This window comes from Salmo trutta, chromosome 22 (assembly GCF_901001165.1).
Source record: "Salmo trutta chromosome 22, fSalTru1.1, whole genome shotgun sequence".
Lineage (NCBI taxonomy): Eukaryota > Metazoa > Chordata > Actinopteri > Salmoniformes > Salmonidae > Salmo > Salmo trutta.
In genome coordinates, this window is record NC_042978.1 from 22,569,830 (window position 1) to 22,592,953 (window position 23,124).

The 23,124-nt window shown below is 42.7% G+C and overlaps 1 protein-coding gene across 10 annotated transcripts in view; it reads left to right on the forward strand.

Annotated features, from left to right (window-relative positions):
- elavl4 (ELAV like neuron-specific RNA binding protein 4) overlaps window positions 1–23,124 on the forward strand; it is an 85,550-nt gene that overhangs the window by 26,408 nt on the left and 36,018 nt on the right. For 5 of the 10 annotated variants that reach the window (XM_029707242.1, XM_029707243.1, XM_029707240.1 and 2 more), the window contains one exon: window positions 19,636–19,722. The exons of 1 other annotated variant lie outside the window; for it this stretch is intronic. In XM_029707242.1, coding sequence (XP_029563102.1) covers window positions 19,636–19,722 — 87 coding nt within the window. Of the gene's footprint in view, window positions 1–5,507; window positions 5,898–6,928; window positions 7,102–14,912; window positions 14,991–19,635; window positions 19,723–23,124 lie in introns of those variants that run through there. 4 more of the 10 variants (XM_029707246.1, XM_029707245.1, XM_029707250.1 and 1 more) reach the window with 4 other exon arrangements.

Here is a 23,124-nt window from a genome sequence, read left to right on the forward strand (position 1 = left end):
ACACACATACAGGGCTGTGATGATTATGTAATTTTGAGTAACAATGAATTGTCAAGCTAATAGTCACGGTTATTGTCATACATTTTATTTTTGTTTAAAAATGTTTTGAGCTCGTAATGTATCACAATGGATATTTGAAAATGAGCTATGACACACCTAATGAATACAATACAGCTTTGGTGACACCCGTCTCAAAAGTGAAAGGTTTTGACCTCTTGGAGCCTCTCCTCCTGACCATGCCATTCTGCTCCTATAATGACCAACCTTATCCATTTCGTGTAAAAATGAAAAACTGCTATTGGGTAAACGATATCCACTTGAAAATAAAGTATAATTATTGTTATAACGGTTATTTTCCTTAGTTCACGGTTATTGTTAATCATTGTCGGTTACATGATTATACGATTATTGTGCCAGCCCTACACACACACACACACACACACACACACACACACACACACACACACACACACACACACACACACACACACACACACACACACACACACACACAGTATATAAAGAGCCAAAGCCCAAGGGAGGGAAACCTTCCTGCCCAGCAACTCTAGTGACTGAAATCTCCCAGCATGGGTGGCATCCTATTTAGAATCTCTGAAACAGCTCACTCCATCTGTCTTCAGGCAGCCAACCTTCAGGCAGCCAACCTTCAGGCAGCCAACCTTCAGGCAGCCAACCAATATGTAGCACTGCTTTAAGACCCCATTCACTCTCATCCATCACATTCTACAGTATTTATTAAAACAACGTAAGAAAATAATTTGGTGAAAAAAAGCAAGTACAATAGAGGATATTTAGGATATTTTAAATATTTTGAGTTATTAAGGATGTTGTGCGTAGACAAGAATCTTCTTCCTGGAGCGCCTTTACTGCATACCTATTATTTCAATAGTTAAAGTTCTCTGTAATCAAAAAGAAAAATGATTGTTTTTCATCTGTGTTATGTTCTGATATTTACAGCCAAGAATTAAAAGGTGGCAATAAAAGCATGGTGCCAGAGAGAATATTAAAGTCAGTGAGGCGGAGAATTATTTCCCAAGCTTGCACAGAATGCAATGAATTCTAAAAGGTCAAGTCAGAAGAATAAAAGCGATAGAAAACCTAGTCTAGTATTAATTGCAGGTTTCTAGACTGAGAAGCATTGCACCAGAAAACTCCGGAAACAAAAGGCAGTTGGTATGTGATATTGTCCCTGGCAGTAAGGGATAGCGGAAGATACCACACATAATTACAATAACTCCAGCAAACACGTCCATTCGGGAAACACCCGAGTCCTGTTGATTCCTAATTGAGGGTGGCAAGGCTTTAGCCGTAGCTTTAATTAATGCTCATTAGTATTTCAAGCACATTGTTGTGCATGGCTTTAGTACTCAGTGAGGTGGAGGGGCCAGAGGTGCAGTGGGGAGATTGGAGAGCTTCAAAGCTCTTCCTAGCAGTTTCTCACTGTGGGGAAATGCTGTGCCCTGTGAAAGTTGACCAACGTTATTGGTCTCTTCTCATTGACACTATGCATGTAAATACTGTATATGGATTTTATACAGTGTACTACTACTGTACGTGTACAAAAATGCATACAGTGCATACATATTATGTGCAGATATAGTATGTATAGCATGCATTCATAAAGAAAATACATACATTGTCTACTTTACATATTGAGAAATGAACACTTGTGTCATTCCAAGCCCACGTCCACACCAAAAAACTCCTGAAAATGTTTTGGGCGTATTATGGATTAGGCTAACAGTGCTGCAGCGTTTTGTTGGCTGTCAAGAGCTCTGTGTGATTTGCCATCAGCGCTCGTTCAGCTGGAGATTGGTGAACTCAGCCAGAGGTTAATGGACTTACTCAAGTTAGTCTGCCTGCCATGAGAGCCACCTCCTCCTAATTGAATACAAGAGGACCAGCTAGATGTCTCTGGTGTCTGGAATAAAACAATGTACTGTAATGACGCAGTGTTGAACAATGGATAAAATAGCCCTACTGCTGCCTAACACACATGCAAATGCTGTAACAAAACATTGGGCAGTAACAAAACAACCACACAGCAAAGTGTAATATACTGTGCCATGTCAACTAAATGAATTAGAGTATGCAGGTGCTTGCTCTCCTTGTCGCTGAATCTGGGGCCAGCTAAGGTAAATCGGGTATTTTATGGCCTCTCTGGTCACTGCAGCACTCATACCAAAAGCTATTCTAATCAAATCAGACTATCCCCAAGAGGATGTGGCTGCTAGATTAAGGTAGATGAGGTATAGAACATACTGTATACAATATGCATTGTTATTGCATCTAAAATACTGTATAAAATATGCATTGTTATTTTATCATTGTAAAATCTAGTTAAGAATTATTGTTTGGCCTACATCGAATCCTAGCTGTGTGTTGGAGGCCACATTGAATACATTTATGGAGGCATTCTCATAATGCAAAGGTGGCATTACTGAAGTTTATGTTTGAGATGTGGCATGTACTGTAGTTAACTTGGACAGGGTAGGATTGACAGGACTGCAGTAGTACAGGGATGTCAAATGTTCAGGCTGCTGCACAGACACTATGGAGGCTCTAGTCTAGGTTACATTGTGTTTGAGAAAAAATGTTAACTCTCAAATATGTCATTGTTGCAATAGTTTGTGAGTAGGCAACATATAATCATGCTAAATGATTTTATATTGCGGTAATTTTCCTAATGTGGACAGTTTGTGTTACTACCTCACACTGGCCCAAAGGCCGGCAGATGGTGATGTTGAGTGGTTTCATCTTACCGTCCAAAGGGAATGCATGCAGCTGGCTATACACTCGTATCCCCCACGGACCGGTTCGTACATAAAACATTCTCCATTCAGGCTGCAAAGGCTTCGATTCTCCATTCAGGCTGCAAAGGCTTCGATTTGAACTAGATTTAATGGCGACAAGGTGGGGAAAATATTAATACATTCTTTATGAAACACCATTTTCCACCACCATGCTAGAGTGACTAATGAGGGAGAGGCTATACGGACACACCTGGTGCCCAAATTGCTGACGTATGTCACACAGCGAGAGTAGAGTGGAGACGAACGGATTTGGTTTAGTCAGTCATTTGTCCTGGTGAGCCCTTCCCAGCTAGCTTGCTAATAGATGTGGCTAGAAACTTCAGCGAGAATTAGATACTTGTCTGTCGAAGTTGGGACTTTCTGTCTCAAACGTTTGCCCCTTATTCTATTTATTTTAGCGTGATATCGATAATAGTGATTCATCAAAAAAAGTCTATATATATATATATACACAGAACAAAAATATAAATGCAACAATTTTAAAGATTTTACTGAATTACAGTTCATATAAGGAAATTAGTCAATTGAAATAGATTGATTATGCCCTAATCTATGAATTTCACATGACTGGACAGGGGTGCAGCCATGTGAGGGCATAGGCCCACCCACTGGGGAGCCTGGCCCAGCCAATCAGAATGAGTTTTTCCTCACAAGAGGCCTTTATTACAGACAGAAATACACTATATATACAAAAATATGTGAACTACCCTTCAAATTAGTGGATTTGGCTATTTCAGCCACATCCGTAACTGACAGGTGTATAAAATCGAGCACAGTCATGCATTCTCCATAGACAAAACATTGGCAGTAGAATGGCCTTACTGAAGAGCTCAGACTTTCAACGTGGCACCGTCATAGGATGCCACCTTTCCAACAAATCAGTTTGTCACATTTCAGCCCTGCTAGAGCTGCCCAGGTCAACTGTAAGTGCTGTTATTGTGAAGTGGAAACGTCTAAGAGCAACAATGGCTCAGCCGCTAAGTGGTAGGCCACACAAGCTCACAGAACCGGACCGCCGAGTGCTGAAGCACCTAGCGCATAAAAATAGTCTGTCCTTGGTTGCAACACTCACTACCGAGTTCCAAACTGCCTCAGGAAGCAACGTCAGCACACAAACTGTTTGTCGAGCTTCATGAAATGGGTTTCCATGGCCGAGCTGCCACACACAAGCCTAAGATCATCATGTGCCAAGCGTCAGCTGGAGTGGTGTAAAGCTCGCCGCCATTGGAATCTGGAGCAGTGGAAATGCGTTCTCTGGAGTGATTAATCACGCTTCACCATCTGGAAGTCAGACTAACGAATCGGGGTTTGGCTGATGCCTGCCTGAATGCACAGTGCCAACTGTAAAGTTTGGTGGAGGAGAAATAATGGTCTGGGGCTGTTTTTCATGGTTCGGGCTTGGACCCTTAATTCCAGTTCAGAAATCTTAACGCTACAGCATACAATGACATTCTTGACGATTCTGTGCTTCCAAATTTGTGGCAACAGTTTGGCCCTTTCCTGTTTCAGCATGAAAATGACCCTGTGCACAAAGCGAGGTCCATACAGAAATGGTTTGTTGAGATCGGTGTGGAACAACTTGACTGGCCTGCACAGAGCCCTGACCTCAACCCCATCAAACACCTTTTGGGTGAACTGGAACGCCGACTGCGAGCCAGGCCTAGTTGCCAACATCAGTTTCTGACCTCACTAACGCTCTTGTGGCTGAATGGAAGCAAGTCCCCGCAGCAATGTTCCAACATCTAGGGGAAAGCCTTCCCAGAAGAGTGGAGACTGTTACAGCTGCAAAGGGGGACCAACTCCATATTAATGCCCATGATTTTTGGAATGAGATGTTCGACGTGCAGGTGTTCACATACATTTGGTCATGTAGTGTACTACTGTTTCTGCATATTGGTTATTCATTTGGACACTTTAAAACTGTGTTTTTACATTGGGCTATTTGTCAAAATGTATTGTCAACAGGAAGCAGCTGCAGCATTATTTTCAACTTAAGTTTTAGGAATACAAATTTAACTTTCAACATTAATTTCCAATGGTATTGTACTTAATCAGTCCAAAAACGTGCTGTGATTTATTTATTTGGGTGATATAGCAGAAATCACCGAAACGGGTTTGCCCTGCCTAGTAGTAGGCTTATAGGTATGGGATGTGATGCATCCCCTACCCAGGTACCAAAGTCCACACACCAGAGCACTACAACCACAGAGCTGTAATTATTGATGGTGCTTGCGTGCAGCTGTGAAGGGAAGCACATGTGGTTGAAGCTCACAGAAAAGACAGGAGGGAGCAGGGGGTATAGAGGGGCAAGCTGGGGTAAGGCTGTAACATTAACAAAATCATCAACATCAAAAGGGCAGATATACTACTGTGTAATGCCATGCTACTGTACTTCTCTATATAATGTTAATGGTGCTAGGTCTCCATCCATGTAGGCTACAAAACCTCATCACACCGTGTGTGGGGGTTCGAGGTGGTTATTGGTTACCTTGCTCCATGTTACAGCTGCCAATTAAGTTCTCTGCCTTCGCTTGGAGGTTAGATGAATACTGTAGATGTTGTAGTGCGTAATATAAATAGCATCTTACGTCGGTACCATCGCCCCCCGTAGTTCCCTGCTGCTCCGTCTCTAGCCCTCCCCCAACACTCTCCTCCACTAGCGCGCCACCCCTTCCTCGCTCTATCGCAGCCAATGAGATTCTAAACCATACAGACTGAATAACCCATAAATGGTTTGAAGGAAAAGGGATGCTTGCATTAGCTGTTTCCTTTCAGTGAAGACTTACCCTTTTAGTTTTGTTTTATTTTTTGGGACCGTTTCTTTTCTCCGACGCTCCCGCAGAGATTTCCACCCACGGCTCGCCTCTGACACGCTGCACACACTGCAGGCTCACGTTCATCCACTCACACGCGCCTTCTTTATCCGATTGTCATTGGGACCACGCGCGCCCAGCACTAGGATCGACTCCTTTAGCAACCGATTTTCTTTATCCACACGAAGACTACATACTTGCTGCTCTCCTTTCGCTTTATCCTCCTCAATCTAAAACAAGAATGGTCATGGTGAGTAGGGAACCATTTGTTTAGCCTATGCTAAGGCATCTGTCTTATCTATCTCGTTATTTGTCTACATTTAATGAACTGCTTTGAGTCACCGTCATCATTGCACCTCTGCAGCAGTAGCCAAGCCAGGTGATACACTTCCGTATGGGGTTTGTGTTTGAATCCGTAGGGAGCCTATCCCAATTTTTTGGGGCGCTTTGTTGTTTCTAGATGTATCGCTCCTGCAGGTGTGTGAGAGATTTACAGTTTGACGTGAGTATAGAATAAAACTTTATTGTCCATCCAGGATGGACATTTTTCTTTGGCTTTACCTTATATTAAAACGATCACACACATACCTTCTCACATCACACACTTCTAAAAGTCAGACCGTTATATTGCATATACTAAAAACATAGAGGACACCGATACAGTCATTCACTCACAATGCACTGTTAAAATAGATAGCTATATGCATATCTGTAGCTTAGCTGTTAACAGCCAATTTATTTTTAAATAACTGCAACTTAAAATTAGGCTATATAACATTTGTATTTTGAATTTGTTTTAGCAATATCTAATGATATTTTTCATGAATTGTAAATGACATACGTTTTAACTGGATTCACATCCTTATTTGAATAAGATGCATGCAACAAATATGAGCACATATGAATGTATACAACTAGGGTAGTGTGTATTTGCAGACTTAATCATGCATGCAGTAATAGCTAATTTATATACATAGTGCTGTTCAGGCATCCTATTACCATAGTGCCTGAGGGTGCAATCACTCTTTGTGCTCACTCAAGCAAAGACCTTAGCAGCGATTGATTGCTTTGCTGGTACCAAAAAGCTTTTCTTTGCCAAGCGCTCCTTGCATCTGTGAGGCTACCAGAGTGAATGTGTTAACTTTGTGGAGGAGTGGGCTGGAAAGACAGGCGCAGGAGCCAGTGAGAATGCTGCAGCACACGCTTCCAGAGAGAGGGGAGCTCTGACCTCACAGATGAGGAGGAGGAGACTGCGGAGGGGGCTGCAGCCTTTTACATTCTCACCCAGCCGCTCTGGAAGAAGGGAATGCCTGCTTTCACAAGCCGCCTACTGTCTGACCATCACAGAGCGAGAAAGCAAGAGAGAGAGCTCCAAGTGAGGGGGAAATTTGCTCAGGCGCTGGGGAGAGAAAACAGCTGCCGGCTCACAAATGGAGTGGAATAGGTTTAAAATGGTAAGGAGGCTGCAGCCTGCCAGCTGCTTGTTGTGTCCTTGCATCCATCCGACAGCCTGCAGCAGTAGCACCATGCCTCACTCAGTGTGCCTTCCTTCCCTAACAGTTAATGGGGTGTTATTCATCCAGTTTTGGGAGAAGGCGATGGGTATAGTCATTGCTCTGAGAGGAAAAGCATGGAGGCGAGGGGCAGTGGAGAGGTTTCGGGGATCGACACCCATTTTACGACCATGAAGTGGTGCGTGAATCTCCTGGCCTCCCTGTAGGTTTGCACAATCGTAAACTGTTCATGTTACCTGTGCACAGCAAACGTAAAGTACATTGTTTTATCTGATATTTTGCCTGCATTATATTGTTCATGATGTTGTTCGTTGTAAATAGTTGATTGTACTTTTGTAGGTTTGGTATATTCATGTTTTATAGTGCACATTTTGGTAGGTTTTATTTTTGTAATGTTTGACAGTGTATGTACTGTAGGCCTACGGTTGTGAATAGCGTTTGTGAATGTGTAGTGTATCAGAGGGAGATGTGTGTGTGTGTGTGTGTGTGTGTGTGTGTGTGTGTGTGTGTGTGTGTGTGTGTGTGTGTGTGTGTAATATGCATGCCTGCATTGGTGTACATTTCCCCTCACTTAGACAGGTTTTTAAAGAATTGCCTGTGCCTCCTCTGCTTCTGCCTCTGACACTGCTGGTAGCGCTTGTCTGTGCTGCATGGTGGATGTTTGTGCATCCATTGTTGACAAAGGGCTCAGAGTCACTTCCTCCCCGGGCTGTCCCCCGGCTGGTGGGAGGCAGTGCCTGCCAGGGACTCAGTTTAACTCTGATCCATCCACAACAACAACATACAGCCAAGTGGCAGGGCTGACTAACCAAATCAACAAACACATATTTTTGTAAAACCTTTCTGCACTCACAGAGGCTGTTTTCCCTGACTTCTACATTTCCATAGACATATCAAACATTATTTTACTGTATGCTGTTAATAATAAGCTGAATAAAATGTTCAAATGGCATTATCCTGCTTTTAAAATGTTGTCCCTGTCACAAAGGGAATTTGCCAGCTTCCATATTAGCATCTTGAATGTGGGAAGCATTATTCATTTTTCGAAGAGAATATTTGATCGTTTGTGTGTGGGCTTTTCCGTGCAATCAAAATGCTAATTGAAAAGAAAGCAATTCCCAACCATGGTGACACCGATAGCACCCTGTCTCCCTGACTGCTCTCTGTAGCGTAGTGATGGAGGGGTTTGCCAGTAACCCAGTGCTAAAGGAGGGAGGCGAGGGCGTTGGGAGTGATAGAAGGAAGGAGAGAGAGGGGGGGGATATCTAACGTTAGTGTTTACGGTGTGGAACTGAGCGCGCTCCACATCGAGCGGCACCCTGCTGTCTGTCAGTGGGGCTCAAACACTGGGCAGTGTCACCACACTTCTACTGCCTTCCATTAGAGTTACAACACTCAGGGTGCAATCTTTACTATCCAGCACCAAGGTTACATATCAATGCTAATAGTAGAGATACTCAGATTAATATAAAGTAGGGTTTTGTGAGCAGCTGGATGGTATGCCACAGACTGGTGTGGGTAGAGGAGGGGGCTGCTGACCTTAGTGGGAGAACTGGGGGTGAGTAAAGAGCTGTGGTGAGTGTGGTTCAGAAGGTGGGAGAGTTTGCACTTGATGGTGTTAACACACATAACAGTGGAGTGTCAACGGGGCTCTCAGATTCTCACAGTTGGACAGGGAGTGAGAGAGGGTAAAGAGACAAATAAGAATCATATTTTATAAGATCAGGTTGTGTTCTCTTTGCTTAGGCTACGCTACCATTGTTGTGAAGAGAAGTCATTCTAAAACGGACCAGTATTGCCTCAAACAGCGATAGGATCTATAGGTGAGGCAAGGTCCTCCTGGAAGAATACAATGATTTATTTCTACCTGAATCAAGTAATGGTGAAGGAGGTGTAAGTATGGGTGTAAGAACAGTATTAAAGCTAGTACAGGTTCTGCCGAACAACCTCGGCGGTGGTTTGAGGTGATTCAATTAGCGAGCTCCGCCTTAGATTCTGTGCCCTTGAGAGTAGTGCTCTTGAGAATAGTGTACTCAAATCAAACACGTAAAGGTAAAGTTCAGCTTGCTGAGTGCTGCTTCCATCCATCCAATCAGGTATGAAATATCATGGTTACATTTTTATACATGTAACAATGGGATGTATTTGAAAGGATTACATGATAGTTGCATGATAAACAGTAACATATTGGCTGCAATATAATACTGAATTGGAAATAAACTGCTAAAACATTGTTTTTTGTCATGGATGTCTTGTAGTTAATGTGTTGTATCCTATGCTGTGCAGATGCAGTTGTTCATAGAGTTGAAAAGAAGTACAACTGACAAGTGTCCAGATGTAGATAGACAACTGAGAGCCGGATTAACTAGTAGACAAATTAAGAGAGGAGATGAGGCTGACTAAAATGGACAGTGGAATACTTTGCCATTACTCAACAGGGCAGTTTACATCTACCCATCTGTAATCAGCGCATAATATCAATATTCAGTACCATCCCTATCATAGAGGCATCTAACCATTAATTACAGCAATATAACTGACCACATGCCTCGCCCTTAGATCTGAAGCAATCTGTAGAACCGTTGAATAGCCAGATGTGGACAAATAAACACCCCGCAGCTCTCCAATGTTTTGTGTGAGATGTGATCGTGTTGTTGCTGTTGACATGCTACCGTGCCTATGAGAGGACTTGGACTGAGTCTCCAGTCCCTGAGCAGCATGGGTAATTATTCACATGCAACTCCCAGCAGAAATGCCACATGGTCATGTTGGTGTCGTCTCAATCATCTATCTCCTGCCTGCTTCCAGTCAGGCATAGTCACTAACATGGCAGTATCTTAATCAAAGTGGTGATTTGTTAAATAATTGCATGTTTTGATTATTTATGCCCTGAAGGGGGATCTATAGTAATTCATTTGGATTGAGATTTAAAGCAGGATGATAAATCACATATAGTAGAACATTTGCTTTGTAAAGTAGGTTCACATTTTAATTTCAAACTTATGCCATAAATGTCTCTCGTTTATAATTGATTCAAAAAAGCTTTTTGTTTTATTGATAACACTATGCATTTGAATGAATTGGAAAGCAAGGAAATTATAACACAGTTTAATCCCATAAGCATTAATACGTCTCCCTATAAATGTTTTGGTGTTATCAATATTACTAATGTAAGCAAGAAAAACACTCATTTTCAACGTACCTTAGCCTATACTCAGACAAAAACAGTAGGGAGTAATGAGCTAATACCCATTTGAATAAGCCGCTCTGAACCATTGTCTCAAATATATGGCTTTGTTATTAAATATTCCTTTTGTGTGAAGACTAAACATACATGAATATCAACAAAACGGTTTAGTTAAAAATGGAATAGGCTTCCACAGTGATATATTTTATTTATTTTAATTTCCCCTTTAGAAAGGAGAGATGAAGGAATTCAGCTGTGAGGGGAACTGACTTCACAAATACAAGCCTAATTCCTTTGGTGGAAATTGAAAGTACCACAGACAGACAATAATCAGCTACAAATTCTTAGCGCAAACAACCCGGTAGCAAACACAGGGTCATGCTCTTGTTGTTTGTTGCTCCTGCTTTTCTGAGTAAATATACTAAAGGAAAGTAAGGAAATAGATAGATATTAATATATCCTCTCTATATCTCTGTTCTTTCAAAGATGGAAGTAGAACGCTGACTTCCATATTTCTACTCTTCTCTTTCTTCATCCTCCTCTGTATTCCGTGTGTTTTGTGTGTTACATACTTTTGGATTTGAGTGGCAGTTACTCCTGAGACTGCCCAAACCGCACACTCCTCTGATCTACATTTTGCATCCCAGGAAAAGGAGAAAAGAAAGCAGCAGCAGCAGTAGGCTTGGTATCGTTAGCAGTTGCTCCGGCTCGTTGTTCAACGTTGCCAAGTAAAGTGGCCAGTTACTGTGATGATAAAGGACGTTTCAAGGTCATCCCTCCAACAGGGGATTTTTTTCACAGCCTGGAAGGCATCAAACATTTATATTTCTGTTGCCGGATGAATTATACATTTAACATACAACATAACAACATGCAACAAAATGGCACTGCTGGTTGGATTACAAACAAACACATTAGGCCTATCGCTTCCCTACATCTTTACACACAGTCTGCACCATCAAATCCTAGTACTGTAAATATAAACAGGGGGAAATATTCTGTTTCTACTTGCTGTAGGTCAAGAGAAAGAAAGGGGAGGAGGATTAAGAATGAGATGGAAGGAGGAAGGAAGTACATTTCCTAGTCAGATCTGCCCACAGACCCGTAGCGGACAGGGTACCCACAGACCCGTAGCGGACAGGGTACCCACAGACCCGTAGCGGACAGGGTACCCACAGACCCGTAGCGGACAGGGTACCCACAGACCCGTAGCGGACAGGGTACCCACAGACCCGTAGCGGACAGGGTACCCACAGACCCGTAGCGGACAGGGTACCCACAGACCCGTAGCGGACAGGGTACCCACAGACCCGTAGCGGACAGGGTACCCACAGACCCGTAGCGGACAGGGTACCCACGGACCCGTAGCGGACAGGGTACCCACGGACCCGTAGCGGACAGGGTACCCACGGACCCGTAGCGGACAGGGTACCCACGGACCCGTAGCGGACAGGGTACCCACGGACCCGTAGCGGACAGGGTACCCACGGACCCGTAGCGGACAGGGTACCCACGGACCCGTAGCGGACAGGGTACCCACGGACCCGTAGCGGACAGGGTACCCACGGACCCGTAGCGGACAGGGTACCCACGGACCCGTAGCGGACAGGGTACCCACAGACCCGTAGCGGACAGGGTACCCACAGACCCGTAGCGGACAGGGTACCCACAGACCCGTAGCGGACAGGGTACCCACAGACCCGTAGCGGACAGGGTACCCACAGACCCGTAGCGGACAGGGTACCCACAGACCCGTAGCGGACAGGGTACCCACAGACCCGTAGCGGACAGGGTACCCACAGACCCGTAGCGGACAGGGTACCCACAGACCCGTAGCGGACAGGGTACCCACAGACCCGTAGCGGACAGGGTACCCACAGACCCGTAGCGGACAGGGTACCCACAGACCCGTAGCGGACAGGGTACCACACCCGACAGGGGGGTACCCCCCGTAGCGGACAGGGTACCCACAGACCCGTAGCGGACAGGGTACCCACAGACCCGTAGCGGACAGGGTACCCACAGACCCGTAGCGGACAGGGTACCCACAGACCCGTAGCGGACAGGGTACCCACAGACCCGTAGCGGACAGGGTACCCACAGACCCGTAGCGGACAGGGTACCCACAGACCCGTAGCGGACAGGGTACCCACAGACCCGTAGCGGACAGGGTACCCACAGACCCGTAGCGGACAGGGTACCCACAGACCCGTAGCGGACAGGGTACCCACAGACCCGTAGCGGACAGGGTACCCACAGACCCGTAGCGGACAGGGTACCCACAGACCCGTAGCGGACAGGGTACCCACAGACAAGGGGTCAGGGTGGTGGAACTGACAGAAGCTTCCTCAATCCCTATTGAGAACATAAAAGCGTTACTGCCTAAAAGTATATGGTTCATACCATTATTTTTCTATCGCTGTCAAAAGCTGAGGCAAGCATGAGTGCGATGAGATTTGATCACTAGGTCGTTCCATCTCAGATTGTTCTAAAATCGTTTCTGTAGTTCATAACAGATACAATTAGCATTCCTGAAACATCATTTTATTGAATTTGAGAAATTAAACTAATTGCATCCCCCCAAAAATAAAAAATACATATTTGAATCCTATAAATTAGAATGTCCAATTTGGGTGCAATCAATTAGCTTAATTTATCGGAGATAAAATAAAATGCCAACAAAATAATGCTTCAGGAATGCCAATCATACCTGTTTCTAACTACAGACACAATTTCAGAACAATCTGAGATGGTGAGTGTCATGGCTATCTGAAATGACATGGAACAATTCCACTGCCATCAGAGGTTTTTTTATCTGGGAAAGGGATTGATCCTGTCAATGCCTATACCAGTGTTTCCCAAACTCTATCCTGGGGACCCCAAGGGGTGCAAGTTTTGGTTTTTGCCCTAGAACTACACAGCTGATTCAAAGAATCAAAGCTTGATGATTAGTTAATTATTTGAATCAGCTGTGTAGTACTAGGGCAAAAAGTAAACGCTGGCCTATTCCCTTCATATCAACTGTAAAATGTTCTTCTCAAACTAGATGGAAATAGGAATTTTACTACAGATATCTATCAAGACAGATAAACATTTGAAGCAATTAACAGAACCATCAATTTGAGATCCAGAGAGATAGATGTGTACCATCTGCTATCTTCCAAATACATATCTCCCCGCCATGCTATTGATATAAAACTCCATTCCAGAATTTTCCATGGAAATAGCCCTATATTTTCTGGCACATACTATATGAACATAGATAGTCTCCTGTGGGCATTTTCAATTACACTGTACCACGGCAGAAGGAGATTAATCTTCTATTTTGAATGCATGCCACATTTTATGGTTTAGTTGATATGCTGGAGGGGTAATCTTAGCTGTGAGTATACATTTAGGCTTTGTCTTCTCACTGCAGCAGAAGCTAAATTTGAGTAGATTTTTTAAAAATATTGAAATCTGTTTCCAATTTTCTAATGACCTAATATGCTCCAAGTTAGTATATTATATCACAAAAAATTTGAGGATTAGTTTCACAGATGCACATTTTTTATATGAATATGACTCATAGAGCTTGTATAGTATGATTAGTACCAGTACAATTAAATGTACTGCACATGGATAGATATAACAATGGATGCTAATACAGAACATGCTGTACATTCAACTGTCATACAAGGACATTATATGTAATGAATCTGTCTCTCCTGCTCTTCTCAAATAATGTATTAACTGTCTCCATGCAGGTGCTTGCTTTTCCGTATTTTCGATTGTATTATTTACTTAAGATAGATGACATGTCCTTTCGTCTTGCAGCTATTTGATTATATGAGCTCCAGTTCAGATCCTAATCAATAACCAGATTAGCTCCTAGCAATGTACTGTTATCATGGGCCTTGGAATGAAGCCCTGTGCAACGGCTGGTGTCTGTGTGATTTAGCTTCCTGTGTGAGCTGCAAGGCCCCTGACTGTCAGGAGAAGGCAGGCACACATTCTGGTCATTGGAAACACACAAGCAGGCCGGCAGCCTGGGAAGCAGCTGATGGGGCAGCAGAGATCATAGGCAATGATTAGATTAGGAGGAGCCTTGCTCTGCTCTGGCTGGGCCTCTGTCTGTCTGTCTGTCTGTCTGTCTGTCTGTCTGTCTGTCTGTCTGTCTGTCTGTCTGTCTGTCTGTCTGTCTGTCTGTCTGTGTGTGTAGGGAGCCTGGGACTCTCCCTCTCTGTCTTATAGGCAGGCAGACAAGGCTTTGCCCTGGTGCAGCTTAGTTTCTGGTCTTTTACCTACAGGCTATTTGTACATCTATACCTGTTTTACCCAAGCAGATATGACTCATCCTGGCTTCAAATCAGCATTAATTAAAAGAACATCCAGGGGATAGTGTTTAGGCGTGTGCAAAGGTTTGATGAACTAGAATCCAAAGTACATTAGTTCATTCTAATTTTAACAAAAAAATGTAAATATTTAATTACAACTAGGCTGGGGTTTTTACATATCATTTCTATTTTAGACCTTACGAGCAAGGAGAGGAGCTTATTGTTGGTCAGGAACATTGATGCCTGCACAGGTGCAGTGATCTGACACCGGGTGCTGATGCAGTGGAATCATGGCTTCTACACTGGCGAAAAACAACCTCAAGATGGTAATGAGCTTTCACTTAAAATACGAACGAAACCAAGGCTGCATTGTACTGTAGTCACCTTCATTCAGAAGTATCCCACTTGTGTAGATGAGGGTCCAATCATGTAGTAGTGATAGAGTGGCGCGGGTGTGTGCGTAGTGAGGGGTGACAGTGTATTGACCCTGTCGTTGGGAATCAGCCTTAGGACTGGGGTTAGCAGACATGGGTGGTATTTCTTTCTCTCTCTCTCCTTTAGTTAAACTGTATTAAATGAAATAATGTAATCTGTCACGAAGACTTAATAACCTATTAAGGGAACATTAATATCCCACATGAGCGGTATGATTAGACCACTGCACATGTAGTATTGATGTTTTGTCAGTGATGAGGCTGAGAGGCCCTCTGAGTGGACCACTGTGTTCAGAGTTCAGTCTCAGCTGGCCTTTTGCAGCCTATGGATATCACAGCTCCTCTCCCCATGCTGGCTCATGGACAGGACCTCCAGAGGCCCCAGGGCTGGGGCCGAACATGTACGCCTAGGGTACAGGGTACGGCCAAGCTGCCAGACAGGTGGCCAGGAGTTCTCACACCACTTCAGGGGAGGGAAGGATAGCACAGGTCAGTAGAGCCACACACATTGAAGTGTCATCTCAGAATCAAGATGCTCACCAATTTTCTACTTCCATGCATTGGTGCAGAGTTGGGATTTAAGCCAATGTACAAATGGCTTGAGTCCACCTAGGGTTTGGCAGTGGCAGGAGACTGCGGCCCGTAGGTCTCTATGGTCACTGTCTGTGGGCTGCTCATTCTCTAGACTAAGGCAGTTTACAACTCCAATGCCACGAAAACAAATCAGGAAAAAGCTCACTGCAGAGAAGCTAGATTACATTTTGATTGAATTCAGGCCTAATTATAATTCAGTTGTGTAGGAAAAAGTTTCAGGCTCTCCCAATGTTTCCCTTCTAGTGGTTATTAAGTGGTCTTTTGTTTGCAATTTGAACTTTCCTGAAAGTAGTCTGGCGGACGTTTACTTGTGCTTTAGTGTTTGCTTTTTTAAAAGATAAGTTGTTTTTCCAATTACCATCAGAGCTGGGAAGAAGGAGAGGGTGATTTAAGATGCTAGCAGAAATCTTTAACAGCCAGTGAGTTAGTGAGAAGTCCATTTGATGCACATGGTGCTTTCAGAAGTGGAGAGAAACACAGACAGACTTAGCTGTCGGATCTGAGATTTAGCCCATGGTCAAAGAATGTCAGGCTATGACCTTCTAGAAGCAGACCTTGGATGCATTTCATATTTATTGTATAACCAGTGTATGTTTTGAGGATACATTCTGAGATTTATATAAGTGTCTACAGTTGGACTATATAATAGAGAATGAATGAAATTGAAACAATGTAAGACTGATGTCTCCAAGGTACTCTAAGATTAGACTAGATGTAGCTGTGATATTTAAAGAGCTTGACTCTGCTGCAGACATCTTCTGCAATTAATAGCGGCGCGTTGCCTTCTCATCTCCTGACCTTTGACCCTAGAGAGTGTATGTAGATTACTCAGTGGAGAGGCCAAGAAAGGGTTCTGGGAAAGTTCTATCGATCCTATAAAACAGTGGACATCATAAGGGGAAAAAGTCAAGCAAAGTGAAATGAAAAATTGCTTACATACAGCACTGAAACATTTATTATTCTGAGTCACACAGAGAAGGGGAGAAAAAATCAATTTGGCAAAGTAGATGCGGATCGATGTTGGTGGAGTCAGGCGGGTGCGGCGCAAGGTGTTCCAGATTACTTTCCTGATTGATCCGACCCAGCTTCCGTCTGACCTGCAGGATGACTGGAGAGGCAACGAAAAATAAAAAGATGGAGAAAAAAATCTATAGCATGGAGGGAACTTCACTGACCTGGAGTTAAGATACAAAAATCATATAAATGTGTCTGAATCGCTTTGATAACTCAAGTTCCCTCTTACTCTGAAGCACTTTGAGGGAGTTGTGGCATGCTGGGGTTTCAATGGTTGAGTTTGTGACCTACCCTCTTCTTGAAATGAGCATTTCATTGGATCGAGGACACTATGACCTTTCACTGTGTTAGTGTACTTGTTAGAGGACAGAATTACAGAATACTTTACTGTACAATGGACAACCCTTTGATTAAAAAATATGAAATATTTAACAGATTGGATTTCATTCCGTGTTTTATGATTGAACATGTCCATGTAAACAGGAAAATCTGAAAGGATAATTTTACTGATAGTCTAATGAGTCAGTGTATAATATCCTGTTGAGGTCATCCTCTGTTCTAGCATATAGGAGAATGCTGGGATGTGGCGAGACATTGAAATCACAAACAACCATCCAACTGACCTCCATTTTGTGCCAGGCGCTATCAGTTCAATTATACTACTGCCGCATTCTGATCCACTGCAGTGTCTCCTATCCGCATCCATCCCAGCAAAGTCACGGGAAATTGATTGTCTAAGCTCGTTTGGGCAGGGGAGGTCTGCCTGGCAGTAAAGTGGCGCTTTTACAGTGTCACCGTGGCAGAGGAGAGGCTTCTGGTCATGTGAGATTTGCTAGATGACGCAGGCTGCGGAGGGAGATAATGTCCTCTGTGGGCAGTTATAACATTTTCTACATGACTGCCATACCAGACACACACCGCTCACCTCAGGAGCTCAAGGAGATGGGGAGCCCTTACAGGGTGTCAAATATTTGACACACTAGAGAGTATATTGATTATATAATAACTCTGTCTAATGTCTGCTGCGCACAACTAAAATGTATTCCCTGAATAATTGAAATTGTACCCATGAGCGATTGCTCATCTGTTGTTTTTTTTAAATGTAATTGCACTGTCCCATCATTTGAATATTATTTGAGATGTTATCAGGGTGTGTGTGTGTGTGTGTGTGTGTGTGTGTGTGTGTGTGTGTGTGTGTGTGTGTGTGTCCATACTGGAGCGAGGCAGACAGACATAGAAAGAGGGAGAGAATCATTATTAGTGGCTGTATTGATACACTTGGCTGTATATCTGTTATGGTACTGGTTATAAAACAATAGAATGTAGGTTTCAGCTACCATACGTCTTTATCGTATATCTAATACCCACTAAAATCTCTAAATATTTCAGCAACTGTATGCTTGCTTGGAAATTGGTTTTAGAATAGATATTTGTTTGCATAGAGTTAATATTGTAGCTACAATATGTAAATACAAAAGGAACACAAACTACCCTTTTGCTGCAATACTACCCACAACCTCTCAGTAGAGTGGGTAGTACACCATTTGCTAAAATGTTTTGGAAACCATAGCCAATGTTTAGTCCTACACCTGCTTGCTGCTTTTCACCATGTTTTGGGACCTCATTTGAACATGCTGGATATTATGCTTACTTCGGCAAAACCATTCATTTTTAGACTCGCCCATTTAAAGCTATCCATAGCAGATAGGGTGAAAAATGCTTTTAATGTTTCACCTTTGTTTAACATCTCTTTTCAGGTTAGCTTTCCAAATTTTAAATGAGATTAAAACTCAATGGAAAAAAGGATGTTGCCAGTTCAATATGCCCTCTCCTTTAAAATGGACGTTGGTCCACCATATTGGGTGACCTCTTATGTCCACTGGGTATCCAAGCCTTGGGGGCACATCTATTTAAGGCTGTCCAGCCCATGCTGGTTTCTTTGGCTAAAAATAAGTGTCTGTGTCATACCTGTATTCACTTTGACAAATCCTGTGTGTATGATGGTTCAGGTTGACTCAAGCAGTGTATTGTTTCATCTGAATCCCTGTGAATGGGAAAATGTAGATCATAAGAAAAAGCTAGATCAAAAATGTATATTACCTTAAGTATTAATCCCCCAAAGATGAATGTGTAATACAGTGTGTTCTTTATATTCTAAAGCTGTAAGATGTTGCTATAACCTTCGGTCTTCACCTAAACTAAAACAGAGGTGGCATCTGGTAAAGGAAATGTACCCATAATTCATTGGCTCAATTTACATTCCCCAAATTATCAACCCAAACATCCTGACACACACCAACCTGTCAGCATACACAAGCTGCCCCTCCCTATTCCCAATTCCCCTCTCCAGCTGACAGTCCATTCTCATCTGGAACCCCAATAACACCCCCCAGAGGATGAATGGTCTCCTCCATCACCTGACCCTGACTGGTTACATCCCATTGCATTCCTCTACCTTCTCATCCCTCTGTCTGGGAGAGTAAATGAAGCAAGAGCTCAGCCTCAAAATCCTCTCCTCCTAAATTGGCTGTTTTAGCTACTGGTGTTACAGCTTCAGCTCTATATTCTGCAGAGGATGCTGCTGCCTGCAGCCCGCAGCTCATTTGAGGAGCTGTCTTTGTCAAGGGGCTTGTTTACTCACCAGGAGTGAGAGGGATATCCACATCATTAATGCTACAGAGGTCACCATTGTTCCCAAGTCAGGTCTATCCTCCTCTCCCTAAATAGACCACGTCATACTCAACACCAACATTACAGTAATTGTCCCTTATCTGAATTATACCCAGGTCTCAATGAGCAGTATTCCTATACAGAAACCAACCCCTATCTGGAAGGAAGCAAAGCCACCTGTGTGTTTTAGTGTGGCTGGTGACCGTAAGGCCTGTGTAGAAAAACAAGCATGTTAAATCTTGACCCTGAAACCTCCTAGGGATCGACAGAGACACAGTGGCGTCAGGCAGAACTCCCGCAGCTACAGGGCTGGGCAGAGAAGGGATTGCTGACACAGCCAAAGATGGTAAGGAGACAGCCACAAAAATGGCTTTTTACCCGACATTACCAATGGTGATGACAGTGCTGCTGAAGGAGCAGGCCTGTCTGTCTGCTAGGCCAGAGGGGAGGGGCCCTGATGCAGGCCGGCCGGGCAGACACACTGCGCCAGCTACTTTTTCTGCCAACCTAATGTACTGTGTGCTTGGAGGATGCTGATTGATTTACTGTGAATGGAAAAAAGATGGAGAGTAAATATAGCTTTATATATAATATAAATATGTGAATCTTTACAATATTGGATGTAAAATTGTAATGCTTTAACCATTCATCAACCTTAAAATGTACATGTTTTAGGTCCTATAAATATAAATGCTCTAAAATTTGCATCCAAATGTTTTTATGTCGGCTATATATTTCCCATTCTGTAATTTTATTTTTGCATCTGGTGTGTTATTTATTGAATAATGAAGACAGTATAGGTAATGGAAAATGTATGCATTTTGTCAAGTTGTGATGTACAATATGAGAAAATATTCCAGCCTTGCAAATCACTTCTTACCTCACTCCCAATCTGAGGTACTGTTTCATAGTCACATAAATACAATCTTATTTCAAATCTAAATAATACACAACAAAATCCTCAATAATAAAAACCCATGACATTAAATCACTGCTACATAAGTATTAAGGATAGGCCTGGATGATCTGTTTTTGTCGACTCACTCATCTAAAGGGGTGAACTTTAACCTCTTCTAATGGACCTCTATCCCCTCCGTCTTCCTCCACACAGACACAGCCTCCAGAGACACTGCCTTACTCACGCCTTGCATGACTCACACACATTAGATTCATGAACCAATATTTATTTCCTACACTCTGAACCCACTAAGGCCTCCATTTTAGTCCAGAGGAAGCAGGTCCCTCCCACACACCATGCCCAGTGGCATTAATGGAGGCTGTAAATCCAGCATTGTGTTTCAGCCCGGTCAGGGGAAACAAGCTCTAATCTGAAGCTAGTGTTAGCTAGCTAGCATTCTGTTGAATCAGTAGGCCTGGTGTCTGTCCTCAGGCTGATGCTAGAGCTCCTTTGAAGGCTTTGCTTGTGCGCTGTAGTGCCTCGGCCAGGAACCCAGAGAGACCATGGAGATATTGCCTTTCTCAGTACTGGGCTACTCTGTGGGAGAGCAGAGATACCCAGCCACTGAGGCACAATGGACAGCTGAGCATGGGTAGTGCCGGTGGCAGGGGGTAGAAATTATAATTGGTCAATCTAACTGACGGGTCTTGGGTAATTAAAGGTAGCCATTTTCTTTTTCTGGTGAAAACTCAAAGCACACGTCCCATGGAGTTGAAAGTATTTTTGACAGAATGAAGCTCAGCAGGAAGTGTAAACAAATTTAATAAGGCCCCCCAATCAACTTTGTTACTGCTAGGTACTTTATATCTTCTTCCTCGCTGTCTCCGTGGTCCCTCTTTGGTGGAGTAGTGAGGATACTGTCAAAAGCACAATTTGCATGCAGAATAGATCATGAGCGCTTTTAAAGAGGCGGTTCTCTGTTTGTATTCTGCTGTGGGCTCCAGGCATTATCTTGTGTGTTGTTCCATTGTAAAGCAGACTGGTATGTGTGGAATGAGAAGATGGAGGCTGAAATGATTCACATTCAAGTTTATTTATGATATACCCTCCTCCACTGTAGATAATGTATGTCTCAGGCTTGAGGATCGTGTTAGAAAACCAAAGGAGAAAACAATAGAGTTCAGATCTATGTGACTGATAATGATTGTGATAAAATATTGTCTATTTTAGTTTTTAGACCAGTTTTCAACAACATCATTGCTATCAAATCATTAACTTAGCTACAGTCAGATGGGGAAACCTTTCTAAATATGCTGGTTTTGAATAGAGGTACAAACTTCAATGTTATATATATATATATATATAACATTGAAGTTTGTACCTCTATATATATATATATATATATATATAACATTGAAGTTTGTACCTCATATATATATATATATATATATATATATAACATTGAAGTTTGTACCTCTATACCGTAAAATCCGGACTATAAGCCGCAACTTTTTTCCCAGGCTTTGAACCTCGCGGCTTAAACAATGACGCGGCTAATATATGGATTTTTCCCGCTTTCAATTTTCCAAAAAAACACATTCTGTGACTTGCTCCGTTTTTTGGCGGCATGAAGCTTTCATTAGACCAATGAAATTGTCGAACGGGTTAAGGTCAAACAACTTTTTTGTTTACTGTTTAGATTAAATCGAGCGCTCTCAAACTACCCATCATTCTGATTACGGTAGTCATTTTGTCACCCTCATCATGGCAAAGACACGGAGAAATGCATATGATGCAGCTTTCAAGTTGAAGGCGATTGATCTGGCTGTTGGAAAAGGAAATAGAGCTGCTGCACGGGAGCTTGGTCTTAATGAGTCGATGATAAGACGTTGGAAACAGCAGCGTGAGGAATTGACTCAGTGCAAAAAGACAACTAAAGCTTACTGCAAATGTTTTATTTTTTGTTACAAGCCGTGTTTCGTTAAAGCCTATTTATTTTTGGTTCAAACCGTGTTTCGTTAAAGCCTGTGTAAAGTTCATTTGTTTCAATGTACCGGTAGGCACCTGCGGCTTATAGACGTGTGGCTTATTTATGTTCCAAAAAAAAATACAAAATGTATTCAGTGGGTGCGGCTTATATTCAGGTGCGCTTAATAGTCTGGAAATTACGGTATATATATAAATAAATACACCCAAACCTGTGCGAAGATCTTTCCTTTTCTATGATTTTGATTCACTTTTGATTCAAACAGCAAGAACATGTATCCTATTTTCCTCATCTTTTAGATCTTTATTTAAATGACACCAAATTAACTACAGTCATTCCATTTTAGAGGTGAGCTTTATACTACCGTTAGTTCATTTTGGTTCACCTCTGGAAGTGTTTACCTGTGTTTTTTTCCCAAGGTTCTTTGTTAAAGGTGCAATATGCAGAAATCGCTCTGCCATTTCCTCATTGGTAGAATTCTAATAGTTAATTTAGTTTGTGACCAAACAAGCATTGTATAATGCAGAGAATCATTGTACAATCCAAACCGCTGTGAAATATTTTTTCAATAACCAAAGATATATTTTCAGCTGTTTGAAGCTGGTGTACAAAACCTTAAGTAAAAGACGCAAAAGCGAAACTTAAGAACGAGAAGGATAGAAATAGTGCACAGAACAGATCTACCGTTACTTAGATTTGCGTTCAATGAGAATGACAGATCTATAGCTCACATTTCTGTGTGAATTTGGTCGGGTCTCCCAAAAAGTTACATTTTGCAGCTTTAATGATTTTGTATAGTTGTGTTGTACAGACACTGACAGATTAAACTCAGAGTCTACACAGCCACTCCCCAGTGTCTCTGG